The following is a 27,923-nucleotide window of genomic DNA, read 5'->3' on the forward strand; positions in this document are numbered from 1 at the left end:
ACATTTCTGTGCTCTATCTCAGGTAGGCTGCTTCAACACTGATGTGCTAGACTAAACGAACTGTTACTGTGTGCGGGTGTTTACATACTGGATAGAAATGGTTGCTTACTTGAGTTAAGTTCGATTCAGGTAGTTTTTAAAGTAAAAAGATAAAAAAATAAAAACAAAAACACTTTTTACAGGTCAACAGTGTTGAATAATACTGTATATATTTAAAATTGTAACAAAATGGTTCATTAAATATTTCTTGCTTTTGTCAGTTGTTTACATGAATAAGACCAGACAGAATAAGAATATTATAAAAGTAAACATGAATGTAGATTATAGTTTATGTGTGGGAATAAATAAAAAAGTGGAAGAAAAAAATCTAATAAATATTTTCTAAAACAAAATGTATCCTTCCTATATATATAAATTAGTGCTGCAACAACCCGTCAACATCATTGATTACGTCGACTACAAAAAGACATCTACGTGCGGGAAATGCGTAGACGCGTCACACTGTTTACATCTCGCGTAAAGGCATACTGGAAATGGAGAAAGTTGCATTCTATCACAAAAACAGAGACCACTGTTATCAAAAGTATGGGACAAGCCTGTTTTCGCGACCGTGTCGCTTCCATTATGACCGCGCATACCGCACACCTACATTGGAAATAACGAACTTGAGTGCGCAAAAGACACGAGATGTGAACAGCCCCTTAAAGCTGCGGTAGGGATCTTTTGATGCTCTAGCGGTTAATAAACAGAACTGCTTGTGTCTTGCGGAAGAACATCGTAGCCGGAACTACTTATCTCTGTTTATGTCTATGAAGAATCACAAAGGTACTGGGTTACTCCACCGCGGTATCCCCGAAGCAATCTAAAATAGTCCGAATATAAACACTTAATATAGGTGCACCCTAGTGATTCAGGACAAGCCAAAAACACGGTTTGGAAAATGGATTCATGGTGTACTCTCTTATTATATACATTTTTCTACATTTTGAACACAAACAAAGTTACGGACCGCAGCTCTGATTGGTTATTTTTTACCAGGAGCGATGGAGTTTCTGCAAATGGGAGGGAGGAGCCAGAGGAGGTTGATTTTTTTCACAGATTATCTGTCTCATATTCTACTGTCAGGACATAATGACAGGTTTAATAAATATGTAAAAAATATTTTTTTACAAAAGTTCCCTACAGCACCATTAAAAGACAGCGCACCGCGAGACAACAGTCACAAACCACCGAGCTACCCCGAATCAGCTCCAGATCTCTGGAAACCATGCTAAACCATAGCAGAACCCTGACTAAGTTACATTTTATGGTTTGTGATGCTAAAGAACATTTCATGATGTCCCAGACAACTGTAAATTTGTGGCTACTGTGCAATCGCAGACTCAAGCACACTCTCATCGGGATCTTGTGCTGAATCATTTAAACAGCCTGGGCTTACGCACGAATTTCCATAAAAGTGTTTTAATCCCCTCTCAACGGATAACCTTTCTGGGAATAGATTTGGATTCTCGCACGATGACAGCAAAGCTTTCTCTACCGCGCGCTCAGTCGATTGCGTCATGCGTGCGGTGCTTCAAAGCGGGTCGCACGGTGACAGTGAGATTGTGCCTCAGGCTTTTAGGTCTAATGGCAGCGGCATCCCCCATAATTCGTCTGGGATTGCTTCACATGCGCCCTTTTCAGTAGTGGACAAAAAGGCGGAATATTTCACCCCGTTGTCTTCCGCATCGAACGATTTCGGTGACACACCGGTGTGTGATGTCGCTAAAACTATGGATGTCGACCGAATTTCTCCTGACAGGAGTTCGGCTGGGAATTTATGCTTTCCGAGAGACTGTCACGACGGACGCGTCTTTGACCGGTTGGGGAGCTGTTTGTCAAGGGCGCCCAGCCCATGGAGTGTGGACAGCAGCTCAGCACAGCTGGCACATAAACAGGTTGGAATTACTGGCAGTTTTTCTGGCTCTCCAGTATTTCGCAGATCTGCTGATCGGCCGTCATGTGCTGCTCAGATCAGACAACACAGCGGTTGTGTCATACCTGAATCATCAGGGAGGATTACGCTCTCACCCCCTGTGCAGGCTGGCGAGACATGTTCTTCTTTGGTCTCAGGACAAATTTCTGTCGATCCGGGCCGTTCATGTCCCTGGACGATTGAATTTCGGAGCGGATTTGCTATCCAGACAGGCTCTGGAACAAGGGGAATGGAGATTACACCCCCAGACGGTGAATCTTTTATGGCGGATTTTCGGGAGGATTTATTATCACAAGCACAGGGACTGATTTGGCACCCGAGGCCAGATCTATGGAAACTGTGGGCGTGGCCACTGAGCGGAGTGCGTTAGTATGTCCCGGTCTTTCTGTTGAAACCACTGAGACTATACTGAATTCTAGAGCAGCTTCTACGAGACGCTTATATGCTTTCAAGTGGAGACTGTTTACAGCCTGGTGTGGAAATCGTAATGTGGATCCAGTTTACTGCCCAGTGGCTTCAGTAATGGGGTTCCTTCAGGACCGTTTTTCTGATGGAGTGACACCAGCCACTCTAAAAGTTTACGTGGCAGCCATTTCAGCTTACCACGAATACATAGACGGTGCCTCAGTGGGCCGTCATCCACTAGTTTCTCGTTTCATACAGGGTGCGCGACGGCTGAGGCCTTTCCGCCCCGTGTGAGTTCCTTCATGGGATTTATCCATTGTGTTGCAAGGTTTATGCCCTATCCGTTTGAGCCCTTGGAGACTGTACCAGATAAAATCCTGACACTGAAGACACTTCTTCTTATGGCTTTATCCTCCCTCAAGAGAGTTGAGGATTTACAGGCTCTTTCTGTTTCACCCTCGTGCATGGAATTTGCACCGGGCTCTGTAAAGGTGCTGCTGCGGCCCAGGCCTAATTATGTTCCTTAGGTCGCATCTAAACCCTTTCGCTTTCAGCAAGAGGTCCTGGAAGCTTTTACCCTCTGCTGAGGCAGGGTCAGGAGATCTAAGTCTTTGCCCTGTGAGAGCTATAAAGACTTATGTGGATCGTACAGCCCCATGGCGTGAGTCTTACCAGCTGTTTGTCTGTTTTGGACATAAGAGTAAGGGCCATGCGGTTACAAAACAGCGCATGTCCCATTGGCTGGTGGAGGCAATATCTTTAGCCTATGAGGCACGCGGACTCGCTTCGCCCTTAGGAGTTAAAGCTCATTCCACTAGAGCTGTGGCTTCTTCTCAAGCTTTTCTCAGTGGATCTTCTATGGATGATATCTGTGCTGCGGCAGGATGGTCCTCACCGAGCACTTTTATCAAGTCCTACAGTCTGGATGTGAGGATGGCTCCTGGCTCCCGGGTTCTCTCCGCTTGAGCAGTTGCTTCCTCGGATCCCAGCTATCAGGTACATCAGGCGTTTTGGTATAGCGTTCCCATACGTGGTGACGTCACCGCAGCATCGAAGTGACCTATGATAGGGAACATCTCAGTTACGGATGTAACCATGGTTCCCTGAATAGGGAACGAGATGCTGCGGTCCTGGCCGTGCCATACCTTGATAGCATTCTTCTTCTTCAGTCATGAAATCTGAGCGAAATGGCGCGCGGCACCCAGGTATATCATGCGTGCGCATGTGTAGGGTGGTGCCATGCGCCATTTGGCCAATAGGATTGGCGGGATGGTATAGGGCTTCAGACATTCATCACACCGAAGGTGTTCCCATACGTGGTGACGTCACCGCAGCATCTCGTTCCCTATTCAGGGAACCATGGTTACATACGTAACCGAGATGTTTTCTTTAAATCAGTTTACTAAATGATGTAAACTTTGTGGCAGAATATTTTGCAGTGTTTACATGTTTATTACTGCATATGATTCATTAAAATAGAAGTTTAATTTCATAAAGTAGAAGTTCACTTCAAAATGCACCTAGATTTCTTTTTGCATTTTGTTCTTTTCAGTCAAATAAAAGATTATTTTCCCAATATAATTCATCATTGAGGATTTCTTTAAAAAAAGTTTTAAAATCTTGTTTTGTCTCGTTCTTGTGAACCCAGTCTTGTCTCGTCTCAAGATAAGTGTCTCGTCCCACCACTAGTATAGTCTATTTCTATGATGATTTATAATAATAAATTAGACAGCCCATGGGGTGATGATGCATCTCTGTGGTGTACAGTACAGACCAAAAGTTTGGACACACCTTCTCATTCAAAGAGTTTTCTTTATTTTCATGACTATGAAAATTGTAGATTCACACTGAAGGCATCAAAACTATGAATTAACACATGTGGAATTATATATGGAATTATATATATAACAAAAAAGTGTGAAACAACTGAAAATATGTCATATTCTAGGTTCTTCAAAGTAGCCACCTTTTGCTTTGATTACTGCTTTGCACACTCTTGGCATTCTCTTGATGAGCTTCAAGAGGTAGTCACCTGAAATGGTCTTCCAACAGTCTTGAAGGAATTCCCCCGAGAGATGCTTAGCACTTGTTGGCCCTTTTGCCTTCTGTCTGTGGTCCAGCTCACCCCTAAACCATCTCGATTGGGTTCAGGTCCGGTGACTGTGGAGGCCAGGTCATCTGGCACAGCACCCCATCACTCTCCTTCTTGGTCAAATAGCCCTTGATGCCTTCAGTGTGACACAATTTTCATAGTCATGAAAATAAAGAAAACTCTTTGAATGAGAAGGTATGTCCAAACATTTGGTCTGTACTGTATATTGAGCTAATATCTCATACTTTGCTGCTTCCATCAGCAACATCATTCAGTCTAGAAGCAAGGTGATGCAGTATGCTTTACAACATGCAGAAACACACGTGTGTGTGTATGTGTGTGTGCTCACTTGAGATGGTCATATATGAAGATATACTGGTGCCCCAACATCGGTCTCCACTCAAAGCAGGATATCTCTACTTGAAATCTCATTGCAAAAAGGAAACATCATCTATCCCAGAATGCATTGCTCATTACAAATCTCACAGTCTGTAAAAATTACAGCACACCTGAGGCCATCAATATTTCATCCCATCCAAATTCTCAGATCTACTGAGAGTCCCTCCATCTTTCATTTAAGTCCAGGTTTTCGATAGTCAACCACCCCAGCTTTGCATCAAATACAGTTTTTTTCCTCCTGTATGCTGTAATGTGTTTCTTTGAGCTGAACCACAGATACTTTTCTTGATGTTCCGTCACCGCAATCTCTATAGTAAAAATGTTTTCCCACTTTATATTTTCCTATCTATTTCGTTCCTAATTTATACAGGCAGCACTTCACTCCATTCATCCCTGCATTCCCCATTTGATCTTGACATTTGTGGAAACACTTGAATAATAATTAGAAAAGCTATAGCCTAGGTTTCCCCAACAGAGTGTTGCTCCCAAAAACACATTTAAATGAGAGAGAGATGTCCTGTACTTACTCCATGCCCAATCCATTACTGGGCATCACTGTCATTAGCCATTCATTCCCACTCACAACTCAGAAATAATCTGTACAGGAGGCAAATCAGGGTGTTCATCTTCTCTCCATCGGTGTAAAAATAGCCAGAGCTGTCAGGAGCAGGTCTGCTTTTTCCCTCCACAATTGATAATTCAGGCTCATAATTACTGTGTGTCAGGGTAAACAAACACTGGATCCAGTTGCGAATGAATAAAGTCTTTATTTGCTGTTCAAGAGAGCAAGGAGGCCAGATGGTAGGAACAAGTCTCTCGGTTGGCAGTCACTCCTTGGCAGCGCAGGGACTGCAGTGGGCATAACCTTGAAGACAGGAACCGAAACAGGAAACCGCAAAGGCGAAACACCAACTCGAACCCGTAAATCCAAGAACTAGCACAACGGCATTAAACTCCAACAAACTGGACTTGTGCATTCATTAGAACTGCATTTCCCATGTCCCTCTCTGCAATCATCCCCATCTAACCCTGCTTAATTATCTTGATTACCTTTAGTATTATCACCTGCACGTTGTCTTCTCCCCTTTATCTGGACTGCTCTCCCCTTTGTTATTGTGTGAAGTTTTGATTTACCCCTGGTCTGTGTTGCACTTTTCAGTATTATCTCCGGACTCTGAAACCTGATTAATTATCCATTGCTACCCATCCTTATCTAGGCTAGTGCCTGACTTTGTATGCCAAATTGCCCCTCTGTTGGTACTTATCTGAGTCCTCTACGGAAGTCTACCTGAGTTACCTTTTGATGCCAGCCTGAGTTTATGTCTGCTGTTCTCTGTTTAATTACCTATATTAATAAACTGCTGCAGATGGATCTAACTGACTCAGCCGTGTCATCACAGGTTCTTCACAGTTAAACTGTTTACTACATTTTTAAAAAAAAATTGTTTCCCATTCTTTATGACCACCATTTACTTTATATAAATATTCTTCAATATATAACTGACTGGTAAACTTGTTTCATAGTGTGTGGATATTTTCATGCCTTTTGGGTCTGACCGCCTGGCACTACCTGATAAGCTCCAGCATTCCCTCAACAGGCAATTCCACTGATCCCAGATCACCTTGATAACTCCACCAAATAAATAAACACATTCAATGTCCTGTTCTCAAAAATTAATGCAATGACTAAACTTGAGATACACAAACTTCTCCATCGTTCAGTGATGGAGAAAATGCTGAACAATTGACATTTTAAAAAGTTGACTTTCACAGCAGTGGTGTGTAGAATAACTTTTCTCTCGATTTTATTTGAAAATAGGATTTCAGTAAGTCATTCTGCAGGTCAAACAATTTTGCTTTATAGAATAAGATTTCCATCCTGATGAAAGAAGTCGCAGCAGATTATCACAGTCACTGTTTGAAAGGTCTGCAATCGGGAAATGTGACTCTGTTACTCAGGCCTCCACCCATCCTTCCTGAAAAACAGACCCCTATTACAAAAATATGTTTGTAAAGGACTGCTTTGTTGGGATTTGGTAGCCAGTGCTATTGTTTATTTTCCCTCGGGATTCACTACCATAGAGCGTCATTTTGTATTAGACATGCATTGAATGTGTTTTGTTGTTAGAGAGAAGTGATGGGCATAAATACTTTAAAAAAATTAATTCAAATAAAAATACAAAATACTGTGAAAAAAAAAATATTTAAATACAAACACAGTATTTTGAAAATACACAAAATACATGTTAAATTGGCCATCCAATTTAGGCATATAGGCTGAAATCTATCTGGACCTATTCTGAATGCAAATATATATATATATATATATATATATATATATATATATATATATATATATATATATAATAAATAATGCATAATAATGCACAAAATCAGCACCCTGATTAAGAGGCTTACTGGCACAAAGTATTTCATATATATTTAAAATACTAATCTTAAATATATTTAAATTACATTTAGATTTTTTCCAAAGGCTTTAAAATATTTCAATTACGTATTTTAAAATACATGAATCTGAAATACTTCCCATCTCTGGTAGAGAGATAACAAAAACAGTTTTTGGCAGGAACATTTTCTTTGATGGCATAAAGATCAACTCAGATCCTTTTAGGCCAACTAGCCTACCTTGGGACATTTGATTATTACTAATTCTGTCTACTCTGATTCAAATTGTTTTGTTCATTTGTTAGGTCATTGCCTTTGTGGTTGTAATCTCAGATATTTGTGAAGTTTGGCCTGAAGATATCTCACTTCTGTTGCGTTTAATGCAAGGCTGCAAAATCTCACGCATTCAGCGTGAGACTCACGCAATTGACCCAATTCTCACGCAGACTCTATAGCATTGAGATAAAAAAAATTGCGCTGCATGATCTCGCAAAGCAATGCACAGAGAGACCACACAGGGGAAATACAAAATTTATTATCTGCACTGTGTGAAATGTGAACGCAGGCAGGTCAGTGAGTCATAGGGCACTCCGTGTCTCCGTCCAGTTTAGGTTAGTAACTAATAGGCCTATTCTGTTATATAGTTTATAATAGATCAGCATGCTTCTAATGAGGTTTGATTATCAAGCCCATAGCGATGGTTTAGCTTTATCTGGGCCATGTGTGTCTAGATCTTGATTAACCCATGAGCAGCTCGACAGTAGATATTACATTCAGAGTGGGATGAAATGAACATGACATCACTGCTGTTACTCCTATATGGCATCAGCTGTGAACTAAAAATTGCTTTCATGACATCAGGTGCATATTCATGTTCATTTCATCCGAGTTTTTTTAGTTTGTCTAAATTAAATGGAAAATATTATTGGGATTTCTCATCTCTCAGAAGTTTTTGTCAATGAAAATATCAGTCCCATCAGAGACAAGTCCTTGTCTCATTGTTCACAAACAAGATGTCAATGTTTAGCCATGTTGTCAAAATAACATTGTACTCCATTAGCATTTCCTAATGTAAACTACAGTTTCGATAACCAAAAAAGACTACTGTATGTGAAGTATTAAATTAAGTATATAGTATTTTTATTATACAATGCCCATTGTTGAAATACTGTAACTGTTCTATGAAACTCTTGTATATTGTATTATTAAATATTTTAATACTTTAAAGGGGACATTGAATGCCCATTTTCCACAAGTTTTTTAGGGTCTTAATGAAATGTCTGTAACATACTTTGGATGAAATTCTGCAATGGTTGTCCTCAAAGACAGAGACAGCCTCCCGTGGCTAAAAATAACTGTTGTTTTTTAATGTCTAATAACTTTTGAACCGCTAATCTAATCTGAATGCTTTAAAAAGTGATGTAAAGCAGAGATTCTGCCATGATCACGTGACAATCAAAACAATACCTCTTTCATGTCTACTACAACGTCGAGTGTTCCAGAGGCTGCTCGAGAATGGGCTTTTTGTAAAGGCGGAGAAATATGTGTTCCATGCACAGTCAATTCTGTTCTTAGGGTGTATCGTTTCGTCTAAGGGGGTGTGCATGGATCCTGACAAGAATCCTGAACGAGTCAATGTTTTGTTCATTATCTGGCTCTGCTCGGTGTTCATCTTCAGTTCTCTCTTCACAGCAGTTCAGTCAGTGTATTGTTTGAGTAAATTAATTGCTAAGTGATATTGGTTTACTTGAACTTTGATGATGTTAGCCAGCACCAGCACCTCCCATTATGGGACTCACAGCTGAAAGTGCTCTACCAAACTTATAATTGTAAGAGTTTCCTACTTCAGTGTGTTACAAACATAATTGTGGTGTCTTTGGAAAGAAGACCCTTTGGGCTTTACTTTTTATCAACCAGATTTGATAATACTCAAAAACATTCAAAGTTATAGACACTGAAGTGCCTTGAATTTTTTTTACCACTCTTAAATATTTTATTATTTGATATGAAAATACATGAAATGATACCTGGAGCAATCTATAAAATTAATTGAAAGTCACATGTCTCATGAGTTTCTATTTCAAATCTGAATAAGATGAAAAATGAGACTCCTGCAAATATTTTTATGAGACTTTGTCTACAACCCCCACCCCCCAAATATAAAAAAAATATATTTACCAAAAGTATTGAAGGCTTCTACAAACTATTTAGTCATTAAACATACCACTGCATATTTTTTTTCCATTATAAAACACTAGACAGAAACTTAGACATCATATAAGTGATTTATTTAAGCACTAGAAAAATACAATAAGAATATTTGAGTAAGAAAAATAAGAATAACAAGAAAAAAAAAAAGGATTTAACTTTGTTTGCCAGTTATAGAAAATCCTGAGATTGCTAGAAATGCAGCATTTACAATGAATTACGATGCAAATAAGTGCTGATGTGCTGATGGCCACTTATACAGATGGTAATAACACAAATGCGCCATATAGTAAATAAACCACTCTCTCTATTCATATAGACGCGTTCACTTTGCTAGCTGTGATCATACAGTAATAGCGAGCTGATTTGCACTCAAACATATGGTAATCATGCAGATACATTCACATTCAACATAAAACACACTTTCAAAAATGTAAAAACTGTTGAAAAATAAAAGAAACAAAGAAAAAAGCGATCGCTATAAGTTCCGCCTCCATCAGCTGACAGGTGCGTCAGTGCGCGTCACAAGGGAGTGGCAAAATTAAAATATACTATCTTTCGCCTATCTTTCATTCATTCTTTTTTCCGGTGGATCGTCTCATTCTGTTTGTGACACTGCACACTGCAAAACCATGCCGTTCTTTTTACTACCAAGATGGAGTTTCTGACTGTGAGTTATTCCATAATGGATTCAAACAATTCTGTCGCTGAAGAACTATAACGTAAACAAAGGAATTATGATCGATATTACAACGTTATTGCCTCGTTGGACTAAACGTGCTTCATGAGATGTCGTTCAGTGGACCCTTACCTTTCTAAATCATGCTTTGATGTGTACTGCGTACACAAATGTAGCAAATACAGTCTTTATAAGCTTTCCATTCAAAAACAGTGATCTGTTGTCGATGTTTGAGGCTTAGACCTTTATAATGATACATAGTTTGTCAAGATTAAATTTGTCCCGTTTCATTTAATCTATTCGTAAACACTGACACATGCAAGTTTGGGGGCTTTCAGGATGAGGGCGTCGGGGTGCTGGCTAAAAGGTTAAGTTATATGTGGATTAATGTGATTAATTTGGCAAACTGGTTCAAAAAGATCGGGTTACACCGAATGATTCGTTCCCGAACCGCATATGACAAACTGCTTTGTTTTGAACTCTCTCACAACAGACACGGAAGAGAAGACAATGCTGAATAAAGTTGTCGTTTTTGCTATATTTGGACCAGAATGTATTTGGACCAGAATGTATTTTCGATGTTTCAAAATATTCTAACTGACCCTCTGATGTCACATGGACTACTTTGATGATGTTTTTCTTACCTTTCTGGACATGGACAGTATACCATACACACAGTTTCAATGGAGGGACTGAGTGCTCTCGGACTAAATCTAAAATATCTTAAACTGTGTTCCGAAGATAAATAGAGGTCTTGCTGGTTTGGAACAACATGAGGGTGAGTTATTAATAACATAATTATGATTTTTGGGTGAACTATCCCTTTAATGACATAATTTAGATTTTTGGGTGAACTATCCCTTTAATGCTGTAGTAGATTGGCCAACCCCGGACTCTGCAGAGGTTTCTGGGATTCGCTAATTCTTTCATTTGGATATTCAGAGGAGCCGTAGTGCACGTGATTACGTCATCACATTTTGACAAAATTGATTCATCAGAAAAACCAACGCTTTCATTCCTCTGAGCCAAACAGAAATGATTGTTGACGCTTAGTCCCACCCCCGAGCCCAGAGGGTCAAACTGTTCCATATTCAACCAATAAATCGTCTTTTGAACTACTAGACCTACTAAACATATTTCTTTGTAAATATGAACAAAAACAAAGTGAAAGTAAAGTATGTCGTGCGTGCATGAATACACAAACAAAATAACACATTTGCATGAGAAAACTCTCTGAAAAAGCACAAAAAAACTCTTGACAGAGAACTTTGACATGAAACAAATCAAAACCAAGGATGAAACAGTGGTACATACCTGATAAAGCACTGGGATTTACTTTTTCGGTCGCTAGACGATGCCCCAGTAAAATTGATTCTGACGTAGAATACAGTCAGCAGGTCTATCATTTATGTTATGTTTATTTAGTTTAAATAATTATGTAAATATAGAGTTTATTAAAAAAATAGTTTGTACCATTTTTTTTCTGTTGCACTGTGAATATTTCTCAGTCATCTTGTGTGTATAGTTTGTGAATCATTTGCTCTGATTTTGCACTGTATTGTTGAAGACTATTTGTGCAATTGTTTTTACTATATGCTGCATAGTTTGTGTTTTTTTTTTTGTTTTGTTTGGTTTTGTTATAAAAAAAACGTCTCTCTGGGGAACAGGGGTGTGGGAGAACCACCATCCTTGCTGCTCCTCGTTCGCTACACTCTCTCTGGAAGTGAAGCAGATTTTTGACAGAGGTGGCGGGACATGAGGTAGCACGTAAACTTGCTGATCTGAGCCAGGAGAGGAGACCCATTTCGGATTACACTATCGAATTTCACACATTGGCGGCTAAGTGTAGTTGGAACGAGGAGGCGCAGTGGAACCTGCATGTTCCTGCATGGGCTGGCTGACCGCATCCAAGGAGAGATTTACACCCTGGAGCCACCCAAAAGTCTCAACGGACTAATTGAGTTAGTGCTGCACATGGACACTCGTCTGCAACAACGGATGGATCAGACAAGGCCAGTTTCGAGGTACAGGGGTTTCCCGGTGGCAACCAGCCATTCAGTCTTTCATGGGTAAGAAGAATGGTTCTCTGCAACAGTGTATTGTCTATCGATGGCTGAACAACATCACGGTAAAGAATACTTATCCTTTGCCACTGATGGCTTCAGCATTTATGAGCTGAGCTTTCAATTATCTCCACAAACTTCTTTTCTTCCCTTGACATTTCTTCCTGTTCTGCAGAAGCTTGCTCATTGAAGTCGTAGATGTACTGGCTAGTTAACAGTTCTTCAATTCTGTCAATTCTTCCACGCAATATTCTAATGCCTTTATAAATGTGTTGAACCTTAGAGGATCTCCATCATAAATTGGAATTTCTCGGCTCGGCAGCAAATGTAACGTTTGCATTTTAACAAGGAGAGCTGTTATATCATTCTGTTGTTGCAGCAAATTGTAGAGACCTGCTGTCTGATGTTGGTCTTGCAGGGGTTGAAATACTTGTTGGTCTAGAGTGGGCTGAAGGCTTTGAAAGTTTTTGAAAAGTTGTCTTTTTGAAAGTTGTCTTTGATTGTAACTGAGAAGGTTGAGAGCCTTGAATGACAGTTGGCTTTGGCAAGATAGTTGGCGTGGCTAATTGTGAAGCATTGCTTTGTAGTGGTAGAGATACATGTCACTGTGAGGGCAGAGGAACAAATATTGAGGCTTGTGGATTGAGAGAGGTGGGCGGGAGCTCAGATCTAGCCCCCTCTCCAATATAGGAATCCATTCCATCAGATTGCCTTGAATGGACGCTGCTACCACCCTGTAGCACTTCTAGCTTAGCAGAAGTGGCAGCTATCTCAGTGTCCAGCTCAAGCTGCTCCTTTTTTCTCCTCAAAATGAGCTCCTGCTCCTCCAATGCATGCTTATCCTTTAAGGCAGCAGCTTGAGCCAAGAGCACGGCCTGTTCCGCCTTCGCCATGCGTCTGGCTGAAGAAGTGGAAGATCTGCTACTGGAGGATCTGCTACTTGAGCCATGGTGCCTTGACTGCACGTTTGAAATGCTGTCTTGAGGTTGAATCTGATCATCCTCTTCCTCATTCTTTCCACCAGCAGCACTCCTTCCATTGCTGGCATCAACCTCATTTCCATTCACAGCATTGACATTAACAGTTTGAATTTCAATTTGACCCAGCAAATTATCATGATCATCATCCCCTTTAGTAACTGAACAAGCTTTAGTGTCTTACAACCATTGTTTTGTACCCACAAAAAAGTCATTAAAATTCAACATTTTAGCTTGGTACCATATTTCATGTTTGTTTGCTTCATCAGTAGGCAATAAACCCAATAAAGATGTATGTACATGCTTTATCTCGTCACACAACTTATTGAACGTTAAATTCATTTTCAACCTCACTTACATGCTCTTTATCATCCATCAATTTAGCAATAGATGTTTTTGCATTCAACAGTTGACTAAATGTAGACTTTCTTTCCTTTTCTAAAGCGCTTATTTTTTCCAACAAAGCTTTTGGTGTTAATTTAACCACACGTTTTTCAGTTACAGATTTTACCCCTACACCCACACAAAGTTCAGTTTCAAGTCCAAGTTGGCCTTTTTCCTTTTCGGCCATAATGACCACACAAAGTTAGCTTATTATTCAATAAGCCCGCAAATAGTTTTGTGTTTGCGCATCAACTCGTCTAGACGCGCATTTATTTTTAGACAGTTGCGAGTTTACTACCAATGCATTGGTTTTACGTGAATGTGTGCACACAAATTACCATGGACATTCATAATATCAGCGCTGATCACCACATACCCCAATAGAGCTTTGGCCGACTTTGATGAATGATGTCCCGATGTGATGATGCTGGTATTCCGGTGACCCCTTTCTTCTCCGGTACAGCTCCTTTCAGCAATCGGCAACTCCAAACATTTGCCCACCTCACATCCATGGTTTCCAAATGAACACCGTTAATCCACAATATAACAGGTCCTCACGAGTAACGATTATCCAAGCTGAAGCAGTTTTCTACCATAATTGTACTGACTAAACGAAGTATAGTACTGCTTGCTAATAAAACGGATTAAGTTTAGACGTGTGCCCTTGCGTCCTCACATAATAGAAACAGAGAGTTCAGTAAGGTTACTATTATCTAGCAAATTTATTTTCCTCCATATATCAGACAGTGGCAATATCTTGACTCATAATACATAACCAAAACAACAAACCGTATTCTTCACTATCAAGGCAAGACACAAACGCACAGTCGAAAACTGTTTGCTTCCCAAATCAGCAACACCTTTGTATGGGTTTCCTCTGGGTTAAATGACATACCTGGATGACCTGAGATCAGCTAGGCCACAAAACACATCCAGCCCACTAGTGGCACAGGAAAAAACTCCATACAATACCAAATTAATATGGCTCATACACCGAGAGAGCCAAACCAGGATCTGGAGAGAATGTTACAATGTAGGGTGGCTCAGAATCCTTCCTCCTGAAGCTAACAAATTTCATGGGTTGAGTACACTCACAACTCGTTACCAGTATCATCCATGGGTCTTTCGCCTTTTGAGAGTAGTCTAGGTTACCAGCCACCAGTTTTTCCTAGTCTGGAATCTGAGGTCGCAAACCCCTCTCACTCTTCTTCAGGTGGGAGCGCACACCAAGGCTCAGGCCAATTGCCACCGGCTGAAATCTCCCATATACGTTGTTGTTCAAAAAGTGTGGCTTTCTTCTAATAACATTTTTCTGTGGTCCGTTTGTAATAAACTTGCAACTAAATTCATTGGCCCGTTTCCTGTCACTAAGATCCTTAGTCCAGTGACAGTCCGCCTTTAATTTAATCTGCATTAATCTGCCTACCCCGGTTCCTCCCACGTCGCGCCTTGTAGATGGGGAACCCGCTTATTTGGTTCATCATATTCTGGACGCTAGACGGAGGGGGCGTGGATTCCATTACTTGGTGGACTGGGAAGGTTACGGTCAGGAGGAGAGAAGCTGGGTTCCAGCTAGGAACTTTCTGGATCACTCCCTGATAGATGAGTACAATCTACAGGTAGGTTCTCCTGGGAAAGGAGAGGGGGTAGTGTCACGGTGTCACGGTTCATGGATTCACTGACTCACCCTCATATTATGTGTGTGTATGGTTGGGCGTTTCCTTGTTAGATTGCTGATTAAAGGAACACTCCACCGTTTTTTGAAATAGGGCTTATTCACATTATTTCCTGCATTTAGATAGGTGGGCAAATGCATTTTTGAGTCAGTGCATGCATCGTTTTAGTTTGACTGGGTCGGCGTTAGCTTAGCTTAGCACAATGAATGGAATCCTTTGTTGCCAGCTAGCATGGCCTGAGTAAAAGTGATCAAAAAATAAATAAAAAAACACCTAATTACTTCTTGTATTCACAACGAGTACAAATAGCGATCCAGATTAACACTAGGCGATTTCCTAGGCAGATATTGACTTGGGACTATATTATGGGGAAGCACAGGCGAAACACTGCTGCTTAGGCGAAGCACTGCTACTTCGGCGCAGAGATATCATGCAACACATGAAAACATCAACTCTATGTGAATACAAGTATAATATGGGTCGATCTATACATGAGTCATGATTAAAATAATCACTTACTCTGTGGACAGCTGTCCATTTGGTCCATTCGGCATGGGGCGTTTTTTCCAGTTCACTTTGTCACACCAGAAAAAAAAAAATAGAGTAACGTTACTGCAGAATGGATCAGCGCCGTGAAATCCTCTGTAGATGTGACACAACTTCGGGCACGCTCATCTTGATCTGACGTGTTGAGCCTGGTCATCAATGGCAAAAACATGTCCCACTCTCTACAGCACAGACACTCTATTTCCGTCGGCATAGATTGGCATATTCCCCCACATTCACACCACCAGTTCATGTTGGCTCTCATCCTAACGTCCTCAGGCTGTTGAGCGATCTCAACCTCCTCCTCCTGTCGTTCTATTTCCAAAGCACGCAGCTCGTCTTCTGTAAACTCTTGTTCAAATAGGTATGGTTCTGGTTCTTCACTGTCCGAGAAGTCACCCTCTTCGTCTCTCTCAAAATCAGCCATGTTCATCGCCATTCGTGTACTGTAAGGAAAATAGCCAGGCAGCTACTATTCACGCCGGTATGTTGACGGAAGTCGTGGGATTTCATGTGTTGCGTGATATCTCTGCGCCGAAGTAGCAGTGCTTCGCCTAAGCAGCAGTGCTTCGCCTGTGCTTCCCCATAATATAGTCCCAAGTCAATATCTGCCTAGGAAATCGCCTAGTGTTAATCTGGATCGCTATGTGTACTCGCTGTGAATACGCAGGCCACAAGAAGTAATTAGGTGGGTTTTTTTTTTTTTTTTTTGATCACTTTTACTCAGGCCATGCTAGCTGGCAATAAAGGATTCCATTCATTGTGATAAGCTAAGCTAACGCCGACCCAGTCAAACTAAAACAATGCATGCACTGACACAAAAATGCATTTGCCCACATATCTAAATGTAGAAAATAAGGTGAATAAGCCCTATTTCAAAAAACGGTGGAGTGTTCCTTTAAATTATTAACAACATCTGTGTCTCATCTAGCACCTTATTTAATGTGTGTATTTGCGTGTCTGGCAGATCAGGTCTGGGTCATCGCTAAACTGAAGTAACACTGTGTGGGAACCTCAAGTCTTCTGAGAATGTAATGTAATCCAGTCCAAAACTGTAATCCAGGTTTGATGCTTGTCATTTCTGATGGTGTTGTTAATTTTATTGCTAATATTTTTGGCTCAAACTGATATTTTCCACTACAATACTGAATAAAGTATAGCGCTGATGCTACTTTGTTTTTATGTTATGATGTAAATGACAGAAAGAGCAGAATAAATAAAGCTGTATTCTTTCTGATGGCACTTGGACAGAGATGATCTTTATTCAGCTCAACAAATTAAGATCAGTGCCTCACTCAGCCTACCTGAGAAGCTTTATCTACTGTTGTGGTCAAGCTTCTGATGTATATAAGAACCTCGTTGAAATGCACATCTTAATCGAAAAGTCCACACTGCTCCTCAAACTGATAAAGTGCATTCATCCTACACTGAGACGGATCTCTTTCTTGTTATACTAGCTTTGCAGAGCTAGAGATAAGGCTTTGTTTTCCATAAGATTTAGATGACTGGAGCTCTATGGTAATTACATTGTCTTTGTAGATGGGTAATTCGTTTTTGGACATTTATCCTCAGCATGTGGCTTAGTTATCAAATGCATCATTTTCTGAATTTTACTTACGTAAGATGGGCACCTGCCCCGTCTTAATATTGTATATATTTGACCCTCAGCTGTAAGTAACTGTGTTAAAGTGATCCTATCTTGGCCTGAGGAGCGTCCTGACAGCAGCGATTGATGCAGGAGCAACAAGGGCTCATATTTAAGTTATTTAAGGATCTTAGATGGTGATGCAGGTGTGTGTTTGTGTGTGTGACCCTGCATTCTTTGTGTTGTTGGAGTGTGTCCCAGTCTTTGTCTTATCTGGCCCAGCTCTTTTTCCTGAATCCCTGTTTTAACACAATGCACAGGAAACAGGAACCAATTACTAACTAATTACTAATTACTAACTAATTGGAACCAGTTCAGGGTATGGGCTCCGGATCACTGCCGTGACCTCTGGTCCTTAACGGTGCCCTCAAATGACAGAGGGAGGCTGACTGGAGCACGGGGTAGATTTTTCTTCATTTTTGGTAAACAATAGAACTGACACTGATTGCAAGATAAATCTCGAAGAGACACGACCAGAAATCTGTTTTTCAGTGAAGGCAGATTAATTCCTTTAAACATTCATGAAGTTCAATTAAACATATGATTCCAGTCCCATATATTGGCTACATTTTAACAGCTTTATTTGGAGAAGCAGTTTGACTATAATTGCTAGTCAGGTTAAAGACTAGCCTGCAAACATAAAGCAGAAGAAAATGTCAGAAAGATTAGCACAAACAGGATTCTAGTTGAGGATTAGTGGGTTTCACTTAAGGGAGGGGAATTCAGCATACGCATGGCATTGAGGCTCATTGCAGTGGGCCTGTGAATGTCCCTCTCCTCCATGTACATTCTGCTAAGCCTGAAACAAGATGCTCAGCAGGAGCTTCACCCAATATTTCTCCCTACGGACTTCCATCTGAAATCATATGTGAAGAGCATTTAAGAAGCAGATTCTCTCTTATGAGTCTGTATGTGGCATGCTTTTTTTTTTTCTCTGGGTGTCTAGCTGAAGATTCCTGGCCAAGCTGGAGGATCAGACAGACAACCAGGACAGCTGTATTCAGCTTGTTTACCTCCACTTGGGAGAGTGTATGTCACTCCTGAATGTTTTTAGCTTTTATTGGGGTTTCAAATGAGTGCACTTGGACATGTAGGCTGTCAGCTGGGTTGAATGGTTATATTATTCAATTATTTTTGATTTCTCTCTTTATCTTTCCAGGTGACCTGGCCCAACTTCACCTGCCTCAGACAAATGTAGAAGTAATCCAAGGGAAGAGGGTAGTGCTGCAGGCTTCTTACACTGGTCCAGAGATTCAGAAAAGTACAGTGATCTGGAGCTATGTGTCCAGCAGCACAGAAATGGTGACTCTCTTTTCTATATGTTGTTTTTCTTTGTTTTTGTTGACAGAGACAGCAGTGTCCTGCAGAGTGACATGCTATACTCCATCAGTATTATGTGATTTTATTAATTTGATAAACTCTTACATTTTTTCTATTTATTCTTATTAATTGAGAGACTGCACTGAATATTTATACTTAACAAAATGTATTTGTCACACTGTAGAAATACTTAAGTGAACTGCAAAAAAGTAAAAAAATTATTTTTTAATAAATGATGACTTTTAAATGTAGTGTATTTATATACTGTACAGTGGCATGCAAAAGCTTGGGAACTCCTTGAAGAATCTGTGAAAATGTGAATAATGTTGTAAGAGAGATCAAACAAAATGATTTTCCTTTTTTTTATTCAGGTATGTCCTGAGTAAGATATTTTACATAAAATATGTTTTATATTTAGTCCACAAGACAAAAAAGAAATAGCTGAAATAACCCCATTCAAAGGTTTGTGGTTCTAAATGTGGTTACCTGGATTATTATTTTGTTGTTTTTGTGATGGTTGTTCATGAGTCCCTTGTCCCTTATTTGGGAAGTCGTGGCCTAGTGGTTAGAGAGTTTGATTCCTAACCCTTAAGTTGTGTTTTTGAGTCTTGGGCTGGCAATACCTCAACTGAGGTGCCCTTGAGCAAGGCTCCAAACACCCAACTGCTCCCGGGATGCTGCAGCTTTAATGGCTGCCCACTGCTCTGTGTGTGTGTCTGTTCACTTGTGTTCACTTTGGATAGGTTAAAAGCACTTGTCACTTTCATTTCATTTGATCTAAACAGTTAAACTTTTTGAATTTGAAGATCAAGGTAAATTGTACTTAAAGCTGCGGTAGGGAACTTTTGACGCTCTAGCGGTTAATAAACAGAACTGCTTGCGTTTTGCAGAAGAACATCGTAGCCGGAACTACTTATCTCTGTTTATGTCTATGAAGAATCACAAAGGTACTGGGTTACTCCGCTGCGGTATCCCCGAAGCGATCTAAAATAGTCTGAATATAAACACTTATTATAGGTGCACCCTAGTGATTCAGGACAAGCCAAAAACATGGTTTGGAAAATGGATTCATGGTGTACTCGCTTATTATACAAAGTTTTCTACATTTTGAAAACAAACAAAGTTACGTACCGCAGATCTGATTGTTTTTTTTTTTTACCGGGAGCGATGTATTTCTGCAAATGGCAATAGGACCACTGGGAGGAGCCAGAGGAGCTTGATTTTTTTCACAGATTATCTGTCTCATATTCTACTTTCAGGACATAATGACAGGTTTAATAAATATGTAAAAATATATTTTTTACAAAAGTTCCCTAAAGCACCTTTAATTTATCGTCCAGGAAACATGTTAGTATCTTCTGTTGCTTCCGAAGGGCTGTACTAAATGGAAAAAATATATATTACAACAAAATGAGAAACATTTGGACATCTTCATCCTGTTCAAAAGTTTTCAACTTTTTTTAATGGTTGTGTTTGAGTCCCTCTGTTGTTCTTAGTGTAAAAAGATGCATTTTGTATGATCTCTCTTATTTTGTTAAAACTATTCACAAGGGGTTCCCAAACTTTCGCATACAACTGTACCTATTACACCCAAAAATCCTGATGTTAAAAACATGAACATGTTATATGCTGCCTTTATTTGTTTAAAGCATACCTAGTCAGCTAATTTGACTGTGAATTAAATATGAATAAATAGCTGATAAAAAAATAGTAAAATAAGATGAACCTAAGAAATAATAATTAAAAAAATGTAAATAAACTAGGATTAAAATAAAATCCCAATGTAGTGTATAGAGTGTGTACAGTGAGTAGTCAGATGCACATAGATAGACAGAATATAGTAGTAGTAGTAGTAATGATAATAATAGCATAATTTAGGCTTGTCATAGTAAAATTACTATTTTACCCATATACTGTATAGTGCTTTTAGTTACTAATAAACAATTAAGGTAAGGAATAATTGTAATCCCTTAATAATTCATATTTATATTAAAGGATTTCTTAAGCTCTTTTTGTTGGAATAAATGAGAGACATGAATGAATATGAATATTAATACTAATAATCACAAAATAATAAAGACTTAAAAAGTAATACAGTTCATTAACTAGTGTCATTTATTCACCACCAGAGGTCATCAACCACAACACAGACTCTCACACTACACAGTACACCTTGGACTACATTTCCCATGCTCGATTGCACCAATTACAGTCACCTGATAACTATCATACACAGCTTCCACCAATTACACACACACACACACACACACACACACACACATGCATGTTTGTTTTTGTGAAAAGCGGGGACATGCCATATGTGTAATGGTTTTTATACTGTAGACACTGTATAATTTATCGGCCTCCACCAACACTACCCCTAACCCTAACCCTCACAGTAAACTAATGTGCATTTTTACTTTCTCATACATTCTGGATGATTTATAAGCGTTTTGAAAAATGGGGAAATGGGTTATGTCCTCATAAGTCACCCTCTGTAATACATGTGTCATACCCATGTCATTATACAAAGTTGTGTCCTGATACATCACAAAAACAAGAGCACACACACATACACAGCACAATCATCAGACATGCTTTATAAGCATTGGACTTCCTCTCACACACTGCCAAGTATAGTTTTCATAGTATAGACTTTTCCTTGCCCTGTCCTCTTTCTCGTGTTTTAACCCATTTTTTCTGGTTACTGGTTATATTGTTAGCTCCTTGAAGACCCACGCATGCCCTAGGATTATTCTAGTGTCTTGCCCTCTATATGTCTGTTTGCCAGTGTTTGACCCATGCTTGTTATGACCATGTCTCTCTCTAATAAAAGCTTGCGAACGGATCCGTACATCTAATGACTCGTCAACCCTGTTACAACTAGAATGCTGAGAAATATAAGGAGTGCATTATCTTGTGTCATGTGCATATATTGGCTGTTTTCAATTTGATTTAATAGTTTAATAAAAGTCATTATAATGATTTATATTGAGAGATTTCTTTCAGAACATAACATGACATGCAGCTGATGTAATATAATGGTCAATCCCTGATCACTCCGGTTCGAGTTCTAGGATTCAAGAGTACACACAGACGAAATCCTACTACTCATTATCACACACACTCAAATAATCATGAGAACACATTTCCTGTACAGTGAAGGGATTAAGCATAGATTTATAATGAAATCTGATAATGTTATGTCAGCCCAAACTAGATTTTAAAAATGGTGTGGTATTATGGATAGGTTTGTACTCATTTGTTATTTTTTGTGCAGATGCCAGTAAATTTTGCTATATCTTTGGATGTTATGATTTGGATTATCACATTTTATATAGATATTTTCTTTCTGTTTTAATTCAATTAAATAATGTAGGATCGATTCTCATATAAAAATATTGCAATCACAGGATCACTTTTCTTTTGTATTAACAATATTGAAAGTATAAGAAATCATGTAGGTGATTTGTACATATCTCATATTGTCTGAAAACTCAAACCATCTTACCTTAAGAGCTAGTAATACTGTGATTGAAATGTCCACTCTTGGCAGCAGTTTTCTTTCATTTTGCATTACATGGCATCTCATTACTCTGTAAGAAACTGTATTACCTGCAGATTGTAAAATTCTCTATTCTGCATTTTCTTCAGTTGAGATTAACTCTACAAACTGAAGGATAGGCTAATAAGAATCCTTTAGACCTGTCCTCTGAGAAATTCTGTCCCTGCCTCTGAGAGATTGATGATCTTATGTCATTTTTTTTTTTTGTTTTACAAATTTACAGCCATTTGTCTAAGCAATTTCTTGTCTTTTTTGTATTTGCAATATATTTAATTAGTATTAGAAATGTCCAATAGATATGCAGACATCCCAACCTGCAAAAAGTCATTTCAGGGAGGTATCCTGAAGACCCCCCCCCAAAAAAGAAAGGAAATACATCTCAGCTGTAGTCACCTTCTCAGTGAGACTTTGCCTATCTGAATGGGAGAACTTCCCTGCGCTTAGCCTCCCTAACATGTTGTGGTCCCTAAAAGATATAGCATAAAATATTATTTCTATAAGCTATTGGCCTATGTAATTATTTGTTAATTATGTTTAAATATGTAGATTTCTTTTACTATTTATATAATCTGCTTATACAATTTATGTAAACTGCTTTTATTTATTTTCCATTGCAACTTTAAACAGGTCAAAAGAGTTTGTTGTTTTCATGTAGCCTTGGCAACTAGCCTGAATAATATGCAGATTAAATGAAAAATTTTTTTTTTGTGACACTTTCCCTCTGCCATGGTGCTCCTGTTTCTAGATAGACTTTTTTTTTTTATCACAATAAACAATGAAAACATCTGACAAAAAAGAAGAAAACAAATATTACATCCTCAAAATGTACAATATAAATCTTATTGCATCATAAACTAAGAGTTACACCTCCAGCAAATCATCTGAGAAGACATTTTCTATAATGTTCACATGACAAGGGAGAACAAATTAGATTGAAAAAAAAACAATAAAAATAAGCTAAAACAAAATAAATAAAATAAAACAAACCAAATAAAAGGGACTCAGCATATCAGAAGTGTTATTAAATGTTTATACAGTTATTTTAGCCTGGGCATTCTCAACCTTCATGAGACAGTTTTGGAACAGCAAAAGTTCATTGTTTCTAGATAGACATAACCGATTAATTTTGTACGGGAGAAGAGATAAAAGCCCGCCCACACTGACAATTGATTGGTTGATTTGCAGAAACAGGCCAATCAGGATGCTCTCTGTCTTACATACGCTTCGCACACACACACACACATTAGCACACACACGCAAGGTCTCTCGCTGCCTCTCCCTCTCTGCCGTGCGCGCGCTACACGGTTTGAAACACAGTATCTGTTTCGCATGCGCGCTTTTGCTCGCTCGGTCTAGATTCCGGGAGATTTTAACTAATTTGCGGGTCTCAGGGAGCCGCTTTCAATATGCGGGAGACTCCCGGAACTTCCGGGAGACTTGGGATGTCTGGATATGATATATATATATATATATATATATATATATATATATATATATATATATATATATATATATATATATATATATATATATTATTAAATGTTTAATTATTTAATGTGCATTTAGTGTGTGTGTGTGTGTGTGTGTGTGTGTGCACAGGTTTTCTTATATACTGGTGGGGACTTAGACCTGAACAAACACCAACTCATGGGGATATGTGTGTCACCATGGGGACCTAAATTGAGGTCCCCATGGGTAAAGTGACGTGACATACAGCCAAGTATGGTGACCCATACTCGGAATTCGTGCTCTGCTTTTAACCCATCCAAAGTGCAAACACACAGAGCAGTGAACACACACACACACTGTGAACACACACCCGGAGCAGTGGGCAGCCATTTATGCTGTGGGGGGGTTCAGTGCCTTGCTTAAGGGCACCTAAGTTGTGGTATTGCGAGTGGAGAGAGCACTGAACATGCACTCCCCCCACCTACAATTCCTGCCGGCCTGAGACTCCTAACCATTAGGCCATGACTTCGACATAAAAAATCTTATAAATCATACAGAATGAGTTTTTTTGAGATTGTAAAAATGCAGTAAGTTTTCTATGAGAGGTAGGTTTAGGACAATAGAAAATACAGTTTTAAAGTATAAAAACCTTTACGCCTATAGAGAGGCCCTGCAAGAATAGTGCACCAGACTGTGTGTGTGTGTGTGTGTGTGTGTGTGTGTGTGTGCGTGTGTGTGTGTGTGTGTGTGTGTGTGTGTGTGTGTGTGTGTGTGTGTGTGTGTGTGTGTGTGTGTGTGTGTGTGTGTGTGTGTGAATAAAGTGTAATGAATCAGTATACCTGTATATTTTGAAAAATGTTTCACTTTAAATCTCCTGAATTGTTGTCAACAGTTCATACCTCATTTGTAATTTTGATGCCTTCCACCCTCTTCTTTGTTTTTCTTTAGATCATTTCATATGTCGGCGGAGTCTTAAGTTGTAGCAATTCCCGGTTTGCAGGTCGAGTCGGTTTTATTCATAATATGACCAACAACAACCTGTCCCTGTACATTAACAACGCCAGAGCATCAGACTCGGGGAAGTACATGTGCCAGGTCGTCATTCCAGCAGGTCCAGCAGACACCAAAGAGATCATCCTTAATGTTAAAGGTGGGTCCTTACTGCCACACTGTGGTGCACGCATGCATACTCCTAAAACACACATGCCTGTGTCCATGTCAGATGCTTGTTCTCTGACACAGGCCATTCTTTAAAAGCAGATTTAACATCAAGTGACCCATCCTGTCTATTTCAGTCCCTCCTTCAGTGCCAGTTTGTCAAGTTAAAGGAAAGCCTGTTCTTAAAGGGAACATCACTCTGGCTTGTAACTCTAAAGATGGTAAACCGACACCAGGATACAAGTGGACCAAAACCAGCCCCAGCTCAGAGATCTTCTTCCCTCACAGCAAAAGTAAGACACAAGAATATGTTTAAATAATGTATTCATTCTCCTTTCTGTTAGCATCTTGTGTCTCCTTAGAATTAACTAAAAATGCTATATTATTTTTGTAAACATGAAAATCTAACTTTACCATTGTTGTTGTAGATGAAACAGCAGGAACTTTAAAACTGAACAACCTGAGCAGTAATATGTCGGGGAAATACATGTGCACTGCATCCAACTCTGCAGGAACGGAGACGTGCTACATCAACCTGGAAGTCATCATATGTAATTTTAGTCATCTGAAGATAAAACAAAGTTGTTAATTAAAGGGCATAGATTAACTTTTCCTGTTCCTGTCTTACAGCAACTAATGCAGGGATGATCGCTGGTGTTACGGTTGGTTGTATTTTGGCTCTCATCCTAATCATTCTTTTCTTCGTCTTCATGTGGACAAGACGGAAAGACACAGAGGAGGATTTGGCCAATGATATCATGTAAGATAATTGATTTGTTGATTGATTTAGTGATTTCTAACTTGTGAAGACATAGTTTTTTTGTGTATTACCGAGAGGATGCTCAGGCTCCCAAACGCATCTCATGGGCCAAGAGTGGCACTGGATCTTATCATCTCTAAAAACGGCACCCTGTCCTCCATTCACACCGGCTCTTACCCACGAGACACTCAGAACCACCACCATTACCCTCACTCTGACACGGCATCCATCCTCACGGCCACGGGGGGCAGCATAAGCGGCTACCGCTCGCAGCCTCCAGCAGATGCCACACTGGAGCGCACATTGCCTGGCTACAACACCAACCCAACCCTGCCTCGTGGACCTTCGAGACCCCCCAGCACCAGTGGAGGCTCCCAGCACTCCTCAATGGACATCAATTAAAATGTGTCATCAAGTTGCTATATTGGCCTTTAAATGTTTTTTGGCAAATATTTAGAAACTGTTACTCTTAAAGATGTGTGGCTTCTTTTTTTTTTCAATTTAGAAGTGAATTTGGTAGTAGCTTAATTTATATTGTGTTTTTGTACCCCATGATGATATTTTAAATCTAATGTATTGTATTGAACATGTAAACTATAATTATAAATATTCCTTTACCTTACTGCAAATAAGGTATTTATTTCTCATTCAAGGTCTGTGGTCATAATTTCACAGCAAATATGTTTTTTTGGAACACCAGATACAAAAACTAATTATTCCTGTTCAATGATAATTGATGTGAGGGAAAATAGTTTTCCTTGTCATTCCTATCAGCATTGTTCCAGAGTACTGCTAATGCTACTACAGTTAGTGCTGACAAAATTATAACAAAACAAATGGTTTCTTTAAAAATATGACAGGCAGACAGGCTGCAAATGTAGGTCATAATAAGAGTAGAAGATCAAGTTACCAAGGAAAGAAATTTACCAGGGAAACATGAACTCAAAATGGATTTATTTTCTTAATGAACGTCACTGGTTTTACTCAGAAATGTGTCATATTACAGAAGCAAAATGGGTTGCAAATGGCAGTTGATGGTCTCTTTATATGTATACCAGACCATAAAATAAATCTCAATCTGTAAGTATTCCAAATCATGTCGTATTTTTTACCACCTTTTTCAAAAATGCTTTATTAACAACTGCTGTTTTTTTTAAAGTATGTTGTATTGTATGTATTCAACAGTGCTTTTGAATGTTTTTCACAATCTATTTTACTTTATTTCACTGGAAAATGTTTTGTTGCCTATACCCAAATCAGTCTTTTTGTCATCTACAGACTGACAACCTCAAACTGTTCTCTAAAGGACATTTATTGTATAGACATGAAACACTTGTATTGCACACTTGTAGACATGAAAATCATATTTTTTGATTAAAAGAAACTGGCTGTAAAAATGCAATATGTTCATTTATGAGGAAATATAGGCCTAGTTGTAATTTTATGCAGAGTCCGGAATTTAGCATCACATATATTTTTGTCATCATTTTCATATATTTTGTATGATGTTTAACACAATGGTTCCCAACCTTTTTAAACTCGCGGCCCACACAACCAAACACATATGTTTGCGTGGTCCACTGCAAAAAAATTAACTGACCCCGCTATTGTTGGGTAAATAACTTGTACTCAGAAGCTAGATTGTTAACTTTCCTTATTGAATGAACTGGCAATGAACAGAAAATAACTGAGAAAAAGTAAAAAAAAAAAACAATTAAAAAAAAAAAAAACAGATCCAGGCAGAGCTCGGCAGAGTAGACAGTCAGCGGAGCAAGCAGTCAGGAGGAAACATGTTGACAGCCATATGGATTTGTGAATTTGCTGTTCTGTAGCATAAGCAGAAAAAATATTTGCGGTTTTTTCTTAAACCAATCAGCGAGCTTGAATAGTGAAAGCATAGATACAGTTTAATATTTATTTTTGTTATTTAATTATATATATAAAATGATGATCTTATGTAATGACTTAGACGATTTTTACATATATTAACAATATTATTATTTCTTTAAAAATCACTGGTTGAAAACCACTGGTTTAACATAGCCTATATTGTATTTTGTTCGTTTTTTGCTTTATTGACTCAATGACTAATTTTTATGCTAATGATAATTAATAAGTAAATTAATGCACAGTGCATATTTTTTTCGCGCGCTTTTCGTTGGAAAGTGGAAAGAAGACTTGCTTTAAAAAGAGAACAGAAGGTAAGATAGCTAATA

The 27,923-nt window shown here is 39.0% G+C and overlaps 1 protein-coding gene across 1 annotated transcript; it reads left to right on the forward strand.

Moving 5' to 3' along the window:
* On the forward strand, positions 1–27,289 carry LOC113053904 (endothelial cell-selective adhesion molecule-like; the record flags this gene model as incomplete). The annotated part of the gene is made up of 7 exons (XM_026219077.1): positions 1–22; positions 18,615–18,757; positions 24,738–24,939; positions 25,085–25,240; positions 25,376–25,498; positions 25,578–25,707; positions 25,763–27,289. Coding segments are annotated over 7 exons (861 nt in total), but the record flags the coding sequence as incomplete, so codon positions are not given.
* Positions 27,290–27,923: the final 634 nt, after the last annotated feature.

Source organism: Carassius auratus, chromosome 35 (genome assembly GCF_003368295.1).
Source record: "Carassius auratus strain Wakin chromosome 35, ASM336829v1, whole genome shotgun sequence".
Classification (NCBI taxonomy): Eukaryota; Metazoa; Chordata; class Actinopteri; order Cypriniformes; family Cyprinidae; genus Carassius; species Carassius auratus.